The 16715-nt window shown below is 40.0% G+C and overlaps 1 protein-coding gene across 3 annotated transcripts in view; it reads right to left on the reverse strand.

Moving 5' to 3' along the window:
* The window catches only part of CPQ (carboxypeptidase Q), a 179675-nt gene that overhangs the window by 144528 nt on the left and 18432 nt on the right, over positions 1 to 16715 (reverse strand). For 2 of the 3 annotated variants that reach the window (XM_080378496.1, XM_080378495.1), the window contains one exon: positions 5466 to 5923. In XM_080378496.1, the coding sequence (XP_080234622.1) occupies positions 5466 to 5892 (427 nt within the window). In that variant the 5' untranslated portion in view covers positions 5893 to 5923. Of the gene's footprint in view, positions 1 to 5465; positions 5924 to 7623; positions 8493 to 16715 lie in introns of those variants that run through there. The other variant, XM_080378494.1, reaches the window with a different exon arrangement.

A 16715-nucleotide genomic window follows, 5' to 3' on the forward strand; every position in this document is an offset into this window, starting at 1 on the left:
ACAGTGCCACCCAGCTGTGTAGGCATTCCCCATGCATGCAGAAAACCATGTTCAAATCCTGTCTCCATTAGTGTGAGGCAGAAGCTTCAGCCTGGGCTTATCCTTGAAGTCATCACCCTCAACTCAGTGACACTGAAAAGGGCCAAGATGTGAAAATGCATTTTTTTGCCATTGCCAATCCATACAGTTCAGTAAAGCAGCAACTGGAATGCATGTCCTTCCCAGACAGCACGTCCACCTCAAAGCCACACAGCTACACCTACTCTCTAAATCTTTGAAACCCCACTGCACTAACTTTTGGCCCAGATGCCAGGCCACTGAACAACACAGTGTCTGAGGTCCTTCATGGACATCACCTTTTATATTCCAAGAAAAATAGTAGCATAATTATAATACTGCAAGCAGCACTGTTCTAAGTAATAATAAACAATCCAGGCATGCAATACTGAGGCTCATGGTCTCAAGATGTGAATCAATAGCTCCTCGTGCACAAAGAAAGGGATCCAGGGAAGACAGGAGGGCTTTACCATGCACTGCGCTCTCATGCCTACCACTCTCCCAACCCCTGCTCTCAGCACTGAACCCCTCATCAGAAGGGATACCCAAATCCTTCCAGAAGGATCTCTTTCTCCCCCAGCAGGTCAGTGGTCCAAGATCCTGACAAGTCAAGGGTAAATTCTCTGATACACATGAAAATTAACTTTCTTGTTGGCCTTTTGTTAATCTAGCTGAATTCCCTAATCCACCACTGAGAAACAAAAAAGGAGGGTCAATACAGGAGAAAAATACATCAGCCAGGACTGGGGCCACACTACTTCTTTCAGCAGCATCCCTGACTTAAAAAGACTGTAAGCCTAAAGCAAGAGCACATGCCTTCAACAGCTTCAAGATATTAGCCTCACGTTACAAATAACAGGCTGGAACTATTTTCTTATTAGCTAAGTGGCAAAACTCCCACCGCCTTCTGTAAGACCAAGACTGGACCAACTGTTGTTGATAGTTAAACAAAAAAAAACCCCACGACTCCACACAAAAACTAGGGAAAAGTCTGCCAATACCTCATCTTCATACTTACATTATTTCAGTTTTGCTGCAACAAACAGTACATAGAAACCAGAGACTTCCTTTTTTGAGGTGACATTTTGGGCAGGCTGCATTCTGATGTTGGTTCTACTTGTCAGTATTTATTTAAAATGAAAGGGCAGAGACACCCGTCAGGGGAAAAAAAATGCATTTTAAAAGACATGCAAAAAATACGAATTCTTTGATACTTTACGGTCAAACATCTGCTAAACTACTACTTTCCTTCAATTATGGGATTCTCAAAGCAACAATTATATCTATTTTCCTCAGAATTTGGGGGATATAATCAGTACTACCAGAAATCAGCACGGTCTCTATATATCTGTATGTTTTGCCAGTGTTGAAACACTGGAAATGAGACAAGGTCATTGACTAAATATGGTAAACCTCCAGTTCGTCAGATTCCTAAACCAAGCACTTTCTAACATTCAATCTATTTGTTACCTAGGAATCCATTTCTTCCAGATAGTGACCATTTTCAAACTCTGCTGAATACTGGAAATCCAGGTCACACTGCATTTCATGCTTCTCCTCTCCCTGTCACTAAGATGGGCATGAAAGTTACTCCCTTCTTATAAAGACAGCAAAGGAACTGAAAACTTTCTCCTTGACCCAATACGTTCAAATCTTGAGATACACTGAAAGGGAAAGCCTTTTTTTTTCCCCTCAATAAAAAAAAAAAAAAAATCTAGCCTTTTCTGTGCTGTCCCTTTTTGCTGTGTAAATCAAACTCAGTCTGGAAACTTGACAGCCTGGCATGTTGCCCAGTCCTGAAAAAGAAAATAGGGAAATGTGAATTCTATCCACAAGATCACAAAGTACCGAAAAGCCTCCTGCACATCATCAGAATGGTTCCAACCTCGAGTGAGCCAACCAGCTCTATGCCAAACTCATATCTGAGCAAAACTGGGCAAACCCCAGCAAATCCAATAAAAGGGCAACACTCTGTCCGCATCCCATAAAGTTTTCAATCCCGTAGGCATGGGTTAGATAGAAGATCTGCAGGAAGAGACACTCCTTGTATGCTGGAGTCAATGCTGGCTCAGGCTCTACAGCTAAAATACTGGTACTATTTAGGGTTTCCTGCTCCTGTCCCAAAGGATCATGGATTTTCTTCCACAATCACATGGCATATGCTGAAATGGAAAGTGAGCAGCCTCAGCATGTGCTCTGGCCATTGGGTCACTCTTAGGAAACACCGGTTTGAATTTCCACGGACAGAAGCAAAAATAATCCCTGAATTTCCAACATCCAAAGCCAGGTTTCTAACTGCTGTTAGGCTTTTGCCATGCTAATAAAGAGTCCTTCAGAGCACTGGTTTGGGGAGCTGAGCTTCAGACGGAGCTCTGAGGGCTAGGGGCCACCGAGTCTGGCATGAAATACTAAGCACACCCAGAGAGCAGCAGTGTTTTCAGTTTCTGCCAATGTTTCCTATTTTCTTAACTCATCAGGTCTCAAAGCTTAGAGGCTCATAACGGGAAGGGAGAATACAGGACATAACTGAGGGTAAGAAAGCAAGAAACGGTGTCCTGTATCTCCTGCTGGGATGCAGGAGTCACCCCCTCTCATCTTAATCCCATCCCCAGGCCTTAAAAGACACAAAGTCCAGCCAGTGCTGCCCTCTGACTCTAAGTAGGCATCAGTAGTGTCAAGGAAGGGATCTGTCAGGTCTCTACATAAGACAGTGGTGTGTAAACTGAGGGGTCCGAAACATATCCTGGTAAGAACACTGAATTAAAACACGCAAAAATTATCAAGCTAATACTAAACGCCTTCGGGGATCACCTGCACCGTCCACTTTAGAGGCAGCTTTGAAAGGTGCATCTGCCCCTGAGCAGAACCCAGGCACCAATGATCAGATCATGGAGTTGACATCTGAAGCCAGTCCTCGGGCTTTAACGAGTCTCTCTGGCAAAGCTCAGCATGGCAACAGTAGATCTCCCTTGTTTGATCCCATACAGCAACAGCAGTGCAACGCCAGGAGAATCAGCATCAAGCATCTCACACTGAGTTGCATTATTTTGATTACAGGATGACTCACACTCTCACAGCTTCTTGGCTAAAACAAGACAGAACTGTCGATATTCCCTCTCTGAGGGAAATTTTTTAAATATTTCTGATGTGATTTAGAGCAGTTGTCTATCCCTTTTTCTCAGGGAATAGGGCATGGCGACAATTGCTGGTTAGAGCAGAAGGAGCGGATCTGGAAATGAATTCCTGAAAAGCAATGAGGCAGTGGTTTTAATAGTCTAACCACATATTTTTTATTCCATGCTTGGTATGACTGTGAGTTTTAGAACGGGCACTTCCCTGAGCAGCACACCTTGCAATTCTCTTGCCCAGAGAGGCTGGTGATGAGCAGCTCTCACCAGACATTTCCGTCAGCCAGGCGGTGGGTCCAGCGATTGGAAGAATGAGAGCCAAGAGCTCACCAGGAACCAGCTACCCCACATAGCCTTCTCAAGCATGAAAACCTGTAACAGCTTGCACAGAGCAAGATGAGACCAGCAGAAACTGTAACAGCCACAAACAGTAGGATAGATTTTAAGTCAGAGGGCAAGTAATTTAATCAAAATGATTCCACCAAGTGTGAGAAACTGCATGCTCTGCTGTGAAAGACCTCACCGCCATGCAGTCTTCTAGCACCAACACATACACCTCTTCATGGCAGATCTCAGAGGAAAGTAAAAGGTGAGAAAGAATACTGTGGATTTTTTAAATATTACTCAGTATAAACCAGCACTGGATAATACCATCTTAACTTCCAAGACATTACCAGCAACAGGTACTAGCCTGACCATTCAGTCATCAGTATACTAAGATCTTTACAGACAAAAAAGGAGGACACCATTAGCCTCTATAAGCATTTTTAAACATGTAAATTCAGTATCTCTTTAAATCAAAAAAGGCAAACCTAGAAGTAAGACCAAGTACGTGCAAACCACTACCCAGCTGAGAAAGGGAAGTGAAAACCAGACTTCTCGGGATGTGAAGATGTGTTCATCAAGATGAAATTGCAGGTTCTCTTTGCAGGTTCAGTAACACTTGCTCAGCACCAAAAAGGCCATTTTAATTTTACTTTCCTTTTTAGGAAGCTTGAAATAGGATTGGAAAGGACAGAAAAGAAGTTGTAGCTTTAACTTTTGCTGTAAATATTTCCCTACAAAAACACTAAGTCTTAGACATATCATGGGATAAACGAGTATCATTAATGGGATTACTTGTTTTGGGTTTTAAGCATGTGTTTACTTTAGTAATATGATAGAAATACCTCAGACAAATTTACAATAGTGGTTTCCCAAACCAAGTAAGATTTATTTCAAATGTATCTTAAATTACGCAGTTTTACTTTGTTGTGTTTTGAAGGGCTGTATCATTTTTTCTAACCAAAACAGCTTTTATACATTATTTGTTTCATTTCAAACAGAAAGCTCACTATCACAAAAAATTATAATTAATAAAATATTTATAAGTATCATGTTACCTTTTATTTCCTAAACTGAATTTATTTTCTCATAAAGGAATAAGAATGCTTCTAAAGCGGTCTAGGAATAAGTCTATTGTTATTTATGGAAAGCAATCACAAAACAAGATTGTCATCCAGCCTTTAAATAGCAATCTTGAGAGCCCCACATCAATGCATACAAAAAGAGAATCCTAGAAATCATCTCATTTGCAAGGAAGCTAATCTTTTGGGGCTCAAAACACCTGAATTGTGCTGAGCCCAGCCAACCATCATTCCTGTTCTCTTAAGTAATGCATCACACATGATCCACTAAAAGGCAACACACCAGTAATCGGCAAGTTTCAAAGACTTTTCCAAGATGATCATGAGACGAGGAAGGAAAGGACATGCAGATACCAATTGCCAAGCTTAGCGAGGGGCTGGCACTTTCCAAGTTCAGTGCAAGATTCTCTTGTCCTGCTGTCCTGGTTTTTGCCAGAGTGAAGTACCGAGCTTGGCAGGACAGGGCACAGCAAGAAGAGCAGAAATCACCTGTCAACTGAACACCCCATGGAGAACTTCTGTGGCCAAAATTACAAAGAAGGGCTGGAAAACCCCAGATCACAAGAACAAGTTTCCCACTAACCACAATGGAGGAGCAGAATCTCTGCAAACAAGGTTCAACAGTGTTAAACAAAATGGTATAGATTTAATGGGGTGTTCAGGACTGAACTCTAATTTTACAAGTCGGTTCAACCAAACTGCATCATTCACAACCATGTCACACAGAAAAGTTCCAGAAAAATAGCATTCTGTCTTGCAGAACTATTATAGCATGAAGAAAACTTCAGTTTGACCATTGAGAGAAGTTGTTTGGGGTATAATACCATTTGGCGTTAAAAAGCAAGAGATACTTAATTCCAAAATGAAAAGTTACCTTTTGGTGGAGTTGCAACACTGCTCCCAAGTCCCAGAATAGCAATGCTGTGATTCCTTGGTTCCAGCATCATTGCAAACTCTTCTCCTCTTTCCCAGTGAGGTACTTTCACAGGCTCCAGGTGCACATTTTCCAGCCTGTCTTCTTGCAGGGCACTGAACATATACTTGATGGCTGCATCCAGATTTTTTGAACCGCTGAGTCTAGGTCCTAGGGTATCGGCAAAAACTGCTAACCTTTCATAAGATCTGTTCTGAGCTTTTCCGTGAACAGCAAGATCAATAATAGCTTTAGCAATATCACTATAGCCAGCTATCTCATTTTTAATGTCTTCAAATGTTTTTGGGTAACTGTCATCTCTTCTCAAAGATTTCCCAGGATACTGTGGTAATAAATTAATGAAAAATACTAAGAATATGTACTTCATTTTTTCTCTTTTTTCCTTTTCCACAGATGGCCTGTTGGAGAGACAAAAAGGAAAAAAAAAAAAGAGAGAACAGTATTAAAGAAAAAAAATCATACAGCTATCAGCAACACTTTTTCTTATTTGGATTGGCAGACAGACCAAAATGAAATTAGTTTATAGTGAAAATGCTTTGATCAGAACTGGCAGGAAAGTAAACTCAACTTGGAGACACAATTATTGAAAGCAAATGAAAAAGATACTTAGACCACTGGACACGATCTTTGTTGTGGTCTTCAGAAACATCCCTGGAATGCTGCATCTCTTTAAATAATCACATCCTTCACTGAATCAAAACCCAGAGTTGCTGCTCCCATCCAGGAGGAGCTTTGCATCTCCTTTCTGTTAGGAGCACGATTTGCCAGAAATGCCAAATCAAATGTCTTCACGCAAAACATCTGGACAGAAACATATCTTAAACCATTCATGAATAAAAGTGCTTCTTAATATCTATCTTCATAATCAGGAAAGCACTTTTATTGCACTAGAAAGATGTCAGAGCAATTTAGATCCAGTGCCCCCAGGAAGAAAATATGAATTTCTATACTGCATAAATCCATGACCATTTCTTATTAACTGGTGTATCTCTGAAGGACTAAATTCAGCAGCATTGTAGAGAGGTACAGCACCAGGGGTACTGATCCTGTGTTGAATACCAAGACTTAATGCTTAATAGTTTATCCATCTTATCATTAAAAGTTATAATTTTTAAGATACTACAAATTTTCAATCCCATAAAAGTGACGGGTTTTCTATACTATTAATTGAACTGACAAAAAAAAACCCAAAAACCTGAAATCAGTTGGAGTAGTTGCAAAACTCTTCTATAACACTGGAAGTAAGATTACCCAAACCCAAGATATAAAGGTCTTCACCAAAGGAAATGTAATTGTCTCATTTTCCTTTGAATTTAAATCAGGCTGCAGTTTGGACGATAAAAATTAGCAATAGGAAATAAGACCTTTAAATCAGCTCTATAGCTGCAGCTGTTATGGGACTTGAAAAAACAGTAATTAGTTACACCCAAGTGAAGTGAAAATTACAACTAGCTCAAAAAAAATTTTGATTCAGCACTTTTGCCATTTTCATGGACTTTCATGGCAATACCTGTATTTTTGAAAAAGAAAGTAATTTGCCTCAAAAAACAGTAACATTAAAGGCAAATGTTAGCTTCTACTCTACAAAATATGTTTTACTTGGAAACAATTGTTCTACAAATAGCAAAGGACTTATTAATTGGCTAACAAGGATAAAATATGAGTAAATCAGACCTGCACAGCAGAATTATTACTAGATTTTGCTGTTAAGATTTCCACGCATCCTTCTTCTCAGTTTGTATTTATTTAGTATTTCTGGAGAGCTATACTTTTCATTATATAATCACTGACCTGAGGAATCATGACAATATACTTGTATTTTTGGTCTGTGATGTTATATGCATAAGAGCCGGTACGAAGGTAGGGGGGAGGTATGAGTGTGTGTATATGTATATACACATGTATTTGCATACATTATATCCACATATTATATTCACATGCAAAATACAAAGAAAAATCCTCCTTTATTTTCAGACAATTGCACACTACAGGAGCTTTAGTTGAGCACTAATTCTCAGTCATTTTATGGAGTAGGCAAATTTCACAATAGCTAAATAGCTTTGTAAATCATAATACCAGAAGGGACTAGAGTACCTACCTCATTTGACTGCCACAGAACACTGATTGCAGGATATTCCTGAATTAACCTCGCACCACCAGAAGCCACACAGCAAACCAGCAGTTGAGCCAGCTCTTGAGAGAGTAAAGGTGAGGTTACACCAGTATTGTGCCTCTGGGAGTACATGCCACAGTTGTACCCAAAGCTTCTGCGAGCTGCATTCTGAATGATCTAAGCTAAGAAACCACCTTTCCACTTCTGTTTGTTACAAAGAACCAAAAATAGATGAACTCATTTTCTCAAGATGTTCATTCTGGACCATTTTCCAGCATTTGCTCAAAATAAATAAAGAAAAATAAGCCTCTGACATAATGAAGTTACCTTAATATACAAAGAATTCTGACATAGATCTAATATGTACCCTGTCTCATTTTGTTTCCTGTCCTCTCTTAGTTTCAGCATGTTTTTATTTCCACCAAGAAATCTTTATCTCAGTGTAGGTTGCAGGAACTACTCATTTGACTTCCCCTTGTTCAAGAAACATGCTGAGATAAACAAGAATCTGGGAAATTCAGATGTAAGTCAGGTAGATGCAGTTGCTACTTCTGATCTTTCTCCCATTATTCCCCCAGAGAAGCTTCACTGTAACAGTGGCAGAGTATGCTAGGAAAAGCTGAATTACACAGGCACTTAGAAGCACAGGTTCATCAATGGAAACAGAAGAGGCAACCCACATAATTTTTGTGAGAGCTTTCTGATCAGCTCCCAAGAAGGGGGGATGACCCACCAGGCATGCACTCATAAAAGGCCATCTGAAATGCTGGCTGTGTAATGCAGAATTAAGACACACAAAAGGTGAAAGGATTAAACCACATTTTTAGGATCCATAAACCAGATAAACCAGCAGAAGAATGGGGGGGGGGGGGGGGCGTGGGGGGTGTCAGCACGGGGACTGACACCACCAAAAACACCAAACAACCCCCCTTAAAAACCACACGCACAAACGTTTTGGAGTCACCAAGCCCAGCTCACATCATAACTAGCACAAACTGGAGCCCTTCACAGGCCTTTATGGGTCTTTTCACAAACAGCAAGTTAAACAATAGCTTTAGCAATATAAGAATATTAAGCTACCCTCCTTAACTATTCACATGTCCCCTAACCTTGAGATCGAGGCAGCAACAAATTCTTCACAGTGAAGTGTCATTTTCCCAAAGGAACAACAAAAATCATCTGTGATTTCATCTATGAATAAAAAATTTATCACACAGATATCTTCTCTCTTTGCAAGACAGGCAGGTCTTACACAACCAGGAACAGAAGACGGGTTATCTCAGGACACTAACAGAGAACTGCAAAATGCCTTTTATAGTCTGAGTTACTGTTTATTTGTGGTTATACTACACAGACAGCATTGGTGTATTTTTATTGCTATGCTCTGTACTTTCGCCATGTTCCTTCCCTTTGGACCAGTTAATTACATGCTCATAGACATCCTCTGCTAGACATCAGTAATTTTCTCAGGATGACCATGCTCATTCCCTGAGTTTTGCCAAGCTCATCCACAAACAAGCAAGCAAGATAAACTGATTTCTGCCATAAGACAAATTCTTGCTGACTGCAGTAAGACAACAACTTTGTAGAGTTAGGTTCAAAAACTTAAGGTTTGGGGTTTTGTTTAAGGGTTTGCAGAATCTACCAAAGCTGATACATTTAGTTGTTAAACAGAAGACACAGGGGGATTGTTTAATTAGCATTGGCCACCTCAAAGAGCCCCCCAGCTACCAACTTCTTGCATTTTTTCAATGGAGAAATGCAACCACAGTTATCACACTGCCCGTAACGAAGACATACTTCCTTTGCTCTTTCTGGCCTCATTCAAAACCAGCAGCACCCTTACTCCAAAGGCTGCCCCAGAGGAGATGCATTCACAAGACAAACTTTCTCCAAGAACTTTCCACTAAACACTGAGAACATACATGTCTCTGCAGCTTTTATGGATGTAACATACTCCTGCCACGCACAGCGTTTCACTAACTGCCACTGCATTCTAAGAGGAGTGTAACTGAATTCAAACCCTGGGAAAGGACAAAAGAATGGGAACGTAATTTATTGTGCTTTTCTTGAATAGTCCAGCATAATCTGTCCAAAAGTTAGCAGCATTCAGCAATAATCCCGTGCTAGGTAAAATAACGTTGTACTCACTTGGACTGCAGTACAAGAATCACTCCACTGCTAACCGAGGGAAAGAATAGCACATCTGTTGTCCCAGTCTCTGCAACATTATCACTCCAACAAATCATCTGGGAAAAGAGACTACTGATTTTTGCACATCTCGCTAATTAGGACTCAGCAAATGAACATCACAGTGCAAGCCAAATTAAAAAAAAATAACAGGACAGTCACAATTGTTTGATGTGTTTAATTATTCACTGAATTTCTTTATAAGTTTAGAGCAAAATGAGATAGGAAGAAAACACACTTTGAGGAAGTACAGTCCTTTCTCCCAGTCCTATTAATGCATCGCACTCCATGTCTCTTCAGTATAAATTAACCATTTTCTAAACTATGGATAAGAATCTGGGATTCCCCTTGCCCTTCCAGGAAGCAAGGATGCTCTTTAGAGGGTTACAATCCCTCTACTTTATTCCTCTGACCCTGTAAATCTCGCATGCAGGGGAAGGACACAGAATGGTGCCATTTCGATTTTGCTTGCAGCCTCATGTGTAGGGTATTCTCCTAAAAAGTGAAGCTCTCAAGATCATATGAAACCTGCAACTCCCACCTTTCACTTCTTCAAGGGGACTTCTAATCACTAATATAACAAAGCAAAAAGTGGGAGCCACCATTGCTCCTCTCCCCATTTTGAGCAGAACTGAAAGCCATTCACATATTAGACACTGCATGTTTATGCCAGATGAATCTGGCCTCTTCAGAAATTTCAGCAGGGCTCAGGGCTTAATCACCTCCAGCTTAAAGGGCTAGACAGGCTCACAACTTTCCAGGATGCAAGAGTACACTTAGGAACCGTGGAAACTCTGTGGTCCAAAATGAGGATAAAGCTAAAAGGCAGTAATGTAAAACAGTTCCAGTTCTTCTAGCTTCAGGTGAAGTGGATAGGGGGCATCCAGCCAAGGCCATACCTGGATCCATATACAGAAGGAAGGATGTGGTCTGAATATACTCCATAGAAGAAAAAGATTTCTTCCTGCAAAATCCTAGCAGAACATTTCAAACGGGAAATCTGGAGCATGGAAGATGTACCCTTGGTGGGGGAAGATGAGGTTAGGGAGCACTTCAACAAGCTGGACATACGTAAATCCATGGGGCCTGATAGGTTGCACCCACAAATGCTGGGAGAGTTGGTTGATGTCACTGTGAGGCCACTCTCAATTATATTTGAAAGGTCATGTCACTCCTGCTTTCAAGAGGTAAGATGTAGGGAACTAGAAGCCAGTCAATCTCACCCCAATCCCTGGCAAGGTGACAGGAGAAAATCCTCCTGGAAATTATTTCCAAACTTATGAAGGACAAGACGGTGACTCAGAATAGTTAACGTGGATTTACCAAAGGGTAATCATGGTTAATCAGCCTGACAGCCTTCTAGGACAAAACTACTGGCTTTGTAGATGAGGGGAGAGCAGTGGATGTTGTTAGCCTTGACACTAGTAAGGCATTCAACAGTCTCCCATAAGGTCTTAAGGAAGCTGATGAAGTATGAACTGGATGAGCTGACAGCAAGGTGGATCGAAAACCAACTAACAAACAAGCTCAGAGTGTTTTGATTATTCGTATGACATCTAGTGGGCAGCCAGTAACTACTGGTGTCCCCTAGAAGTCAGTACTTGGTCCGATACTCTTCAACATTTCCATTAACGATCTGGATGCTTGGACAGCATGCAGCTTCAACAGACTTGCAGGTGATACAAAGTTAGGAGGAGTGGCTGTACACACAATGGTTGTGCTGCCCCTCAGAGTGAATGGAGAAACAGGCAGGCATGAACCTTATGAAGTTCAACAAGAGGAAATGAAAAGATCTGCATCTGGGGAGGACCTGTCCCCATGCACAGAGATAGGCTGGGGCCACCCAGCTGGAAAGCAGCTTGGCAGAGAAAGAGCGTGGGGTCTCGGTGGACAAGCTGAGCATGAGTCAGCAACGCAACCTCATGGCAAGGCCAGCAGCCTGGTGGGCTGCACATTAGGAAGAGCGTTGCTAGCTGGTGGGGGGAGGTGATCTTTCCCCTCTACTCAGCACTGGTGAGGCCACACCTGGAGTATTTGTCCATTTCTGGACTCCCCAGTGCAAAAGAGACATACTGGAGTCCAAGAAAGGGCCATGAAGATAATTAAGGGACTGGAGCACCTATCCTGAGGAGAAGCTGAGAGAGCTGTGACTGTTCTGCCTGCAGAAGAAAAAACTCAGGAGGGGTTTCATCAATGGGTATAAATACCTGATGGGAAGGAAAGAAGATGACAGAGCTGGGCTCTTCTCAGTGGTGCCCACCAACAGAACAAGAAGCAGTAGGCACAAACTGAAACATATGAAATTCCATCTGAACACAAGAATGCACTTTTTAACTGTAAGGGTGCTCAAACACTGGAACAGGTTGCCCAGAGAGACTGTAAAGCATCTATATGGGGAGATATTCCAAAGCTGACTGTGCACAAGTCTGGGCAACCTGCCACAGGTGACCCTGCTTAAACAGTGGGTTTGGACTAGATGAGCTCAAAAGATGTCTTCCAACCTCAATGTGTGATTCAGAATATAAAAAGAAGCCATAAACACAAGCTGAAAAGATTTAAAAAATCAAGGGAGACAGGTTCTAGGTCTCCCTTGCAGAAGAAAATGATAAATTAAAGGCAGAAAAAAGTGTTTTCCACCTCCAATGAGTATGAAAGAGAATGAAATGTACAGCACAATGCTATGTTGGTAGTGCAATGTTTAACAGTAGCTAAACAGCTACTTCAAGGATGCTTCCACCTATGTCCTGATCCATTCGTATGTAGATAACTACTGTCTTTGATGCTAAAGGGCAAGATCATTGGGATCTTCATCTTTTATGGTGCCCTTATATAAAAGAGCTTTAGCATACCTAATCTGTAACAAGGCTAACTGGTGTTACCGCCATTAAAATCATTACAACACAAATTACCTAAATGTAACAGATGGAGAAGAATGAGAGAAAAAGGATAAAAAAAATATCTCAGATGAGAACACTGTCTACAGCAATCAGATAACTGAAAGAGGAGCAAAGGGAACAGAAATAGAATAAACAAAGCTAGAGCAATGCTTCTTCTCCAGTGTGGCAAAGTTTTCCCAAAATCCCAGTTGAAAATACAGACAAAAGAATACAGAGAGTTCACAAAAGTCATGGTTATGGGAAATGAGGAAAGAAAACAATAAATTGAGGATATTAACCACTTAATTGCTAGAGATCTGCTAAATCTGCAGAGTATCTATAAGTTTCCTAACCATGTACCATTTGATTTTCCTCCAAGGAATGTAGGAAACCTTGAAATCACACAGTGGTTTTGATAACATGAGAATAGACTGAAAAGCCCCAGGGTAACAAACTCACATGCTGCAGAGTAGCATCTGAAAGAAAGTTTGTTGTGACAGCTGTGGAGTAGGATAGCTGGAAGGCTAGGTGGACTTGCAAAATGAGGAGGAGATTTCTGCCTAAAAATAAAGTCATAGAGTTTCTCCATCACTAAGATAAGGGAGGTGGGGAAGAAAGCTTTATGATCTTGAAGAGTGAAGCAGAAAAACAGACATTCCTCAAAGACTGCTTTCCAGCATTGTCAATATTCCTTATCTGGGAGAACACTTAATCAGTTGAAAAATCTTGGCTTTGGGAACACTCACAGTCAAAGTTATCATTTACATTACATTACATTTACTTAAGATGAGCCTTTTAACATCTAAAGCTAAGAAAAAGATGAGTATATCACAATATCGATACAAGACTTTGAATACAATACAAAATCTTACTACTTGGACCAAAAAGTCTAAAACTCCAAAGGAAACACCTGAGCTGCATTACCTTTACCAACTTCAGAAGGACTATCTTAATTTGCTACAACTGAAGATAATGTCCTGAAATCCTTGACAAGATAAGTGTGACCTAGTAGTGTATGACCATATACACCCAGGTAGTGATACTGACTTATGTGGACAGTGTAAGAAATGAAATGTTTCAAGAAGGCTATGGATTAAAACAGAGAAAGTCCAAACGTCCCCAGAGATACTGCACACATAGCTCCTCATTTGGCAAAAGGAAAAGTTCACGGCCTATTTATACTCTGTATAGTGCAAGTACTGTAGCTTAACATAGGAAGGAAGCGGTGGAAGGAACCACACTTTTTCTTCACCTCCAAGCCTCAGAATAGTAACAGGCTATCTTAATATAATCTTATTCATTAACTGCTTCTAAACCGGATGGCACTAATCCTGAAGAATCACACCCTAATCCTTGTGCAGAGTACTGTATCAACAAAGCTACAGAAACACTAGTCTGCTACTTCCCTAAGAAGCAGTGACAGCCAAGACAAAAACTAAGGCAGTGACAGCCAAGACAAAAACTAAGTTTAAAAAATAAAAAAAGTAAAAACAAGACATTACCACTGAGCAATGCTTAGGCCATGTAGCAGCTGATATTACTCTTAACGAGCATTCAAAATACAAAGAGTTCTCAAAAGGAGTACATTATCTTTTCAGATGCAAAAGATGTGAATTCAGTGGGATTTTTAGATGAGAACAACTGAACAGAACAGAAATATTTAATGAAAGGAAGGCAGTTAGGAAACAATGACACCGAAATACACAATGTTGTTCATATTACAATGAATGCCAAAGTACACAGCTAATGCCAACTGATGGCATTGAAAGACAGCTTGGGGGAGGGTGCGAAAGATTATTTTGGACAATTAAATCAAAACATAACAGAACAGAACAGAGCTGCATTTATCTGCTATTCTGATGCTCAACTTCAGTGACACCTCCTTCAAGTCTGCAACTATTGCTCTAGTGTGAAAAAAAAGACAAGTTGCCTTCAGATGTAGAAATACTATGAAAACTATGAAAAAAATAAATATATTCACACACACACACTCTGAGACAAAACATTAATGGCCTCTTACTAATTTAAGGAACCTTTCTCGACTGTAAAGGCCCTTGGGATAGACACATATCTTTGCACTAAAAACACACATAATATAGACACAAACTCTTTAAAACTGCACCTTTTTCTTTTAGCATTACCAACACGAGAAAAGCACACCCTTTTCATTAAGGCAATATAATCACAGAAATCTTTTACAAATTCTTCTGTATTTTCTGTACTTTCTTATATATATATAGAAAAGAATTAAATACCCAAGAGAGAGAAACAAGAGGCGCAAATTAAGGGGCACTTAAGAATTGCCAGCAAGGCCCCACACTTAAACATCTATCACCCAAAATTCTAAACTAAGTTTCTTTTTGAAAACACATTCAACAAGACATCTTGTATGCTGTTATTTAGTTAAATTATTCCCACAATTCTGATGCTAAATATTTTCTTTTCGAGTTTTTATTGAAAGACTAGCAGCTGCATCTGGCCAAAGGATGAAACTTATCGTCATACCAGGAGAAAGCCTAAAACAGAAAGTATGAGCTATGAGCAAATGATCAATCCATATCCCTGGATAGCAAAAGCTGCTAAAGTTGATGGATGGATATTGTAACAGGAGCAAACCAAGTTTCATTAGCAATAGTCAGCACAGGGCTGTTCTTGTCACAAGTTGGGTCTGCTATGCCTTTGAAAGCTGAAAAGGAATCAAATTGCCAAGTATCTGGCACCTGCAGGCACTTCTTGGTGCTCCTCCAAGCAGCATTCCAGCAGAAGGCTGTTCAACCCTACTGAACACATGTATGCTTTATGTTGCTCCAGATTTTGGCCAGAAAGTACAAATACTTTGATGTCTCCTTCCAACAATTAAATCTGTTTTAAAGGTGTCTATATGTTATTAACGGTCAGAATATTTGCCAATATGAACCACCAAAATAAGTAACCTTAGTTAATAATTATGTAATGGAGTGCAACAGGCCAAGTTTTCTGCTATTTTATTCTATATACCTACAGTCTCATTTTACAGACTATAAGTAGCACCACAATTCCAAATTAAGTCAATAATTATTCAGCATTGCTAAATATGATGCGATATTTAAGAATATTATAAAAAAAAAATCCAGGTTAAAATCACTGTAACTTTTCTGAACATCTTTTTTATTTGCTAGTTTTTTTTCATGCAGTCTACTGTCCCAAGAAAAAGTATGCTCCTCATACTGCTATAGTAACAACATTCAAGTAGTTTTGTGAAGCTGAGAAATCTGGTGAACATATTGCTAGACTCGTTAAGAAAACTGATATTCTAGTCTTTTGCCTCCATACTGTACGATATGCCCACTGAGCCTTCCCTTTCCAGAGCAATAAAGGATGAATTTGTAAATACAACTATATGAAAAAGGCACAGCGTCAAGAATTTCTCATTACAACTGACAAAAAAAAAAGATCTTTATAATGCACACATTTCTCTATTTATATTAAGGGTGGGAAAGGATATTAATTTCAATGATATGTTATGAAGTATGTCATTTATGATTGCATCATATTCACTAGAGCATAACATTGGCACTTAAATATCATACTGTATTCCAACATATCAACATCAGACACAAATTGCTACAGATCAGTGGCAAAGTACAGTTGGGAGCATCATCCCATCACAGACTGCACTGCAACATACAAGCAAAAGCAAGCTTAAGAAGTTTAAACATAAAGAACCAAGGCAAAGAACAGACTGTAAACAAGATAAATACTCTTTACTTAATGAGCTTGATAGAAAACTGGTTTTCAGCCAATTCTGAGGAATAAATTAGCAAAACCAGATCTCCTCTGATGTTGAGGAAAGTTCCAACACCATTTCTTCATCAAAGTTATGCCCCAGTGCAGCACACATTTGATCATGGAGCACTACAGCTACCATGCATGAGGCAGTTCTGATTCTGCATTTAACTTCTAAATTCTCCATTTTACTCCCATTTAAGAGATCAAAAAATTATCAAATGATTTTGCTACTGCAGGACAAAA

The sequence above is a fragment of the Falco punctatus genome (genome assembly GCF_963210335.1).
Source record: "Falco punctatus genome assembly, chromosome: 3".
Lineage (NCBI taxonomy): Eukaryota > Metazoa > Chordata > Aves > Falconiformes > Falconidae > Falco > Falco punctatus.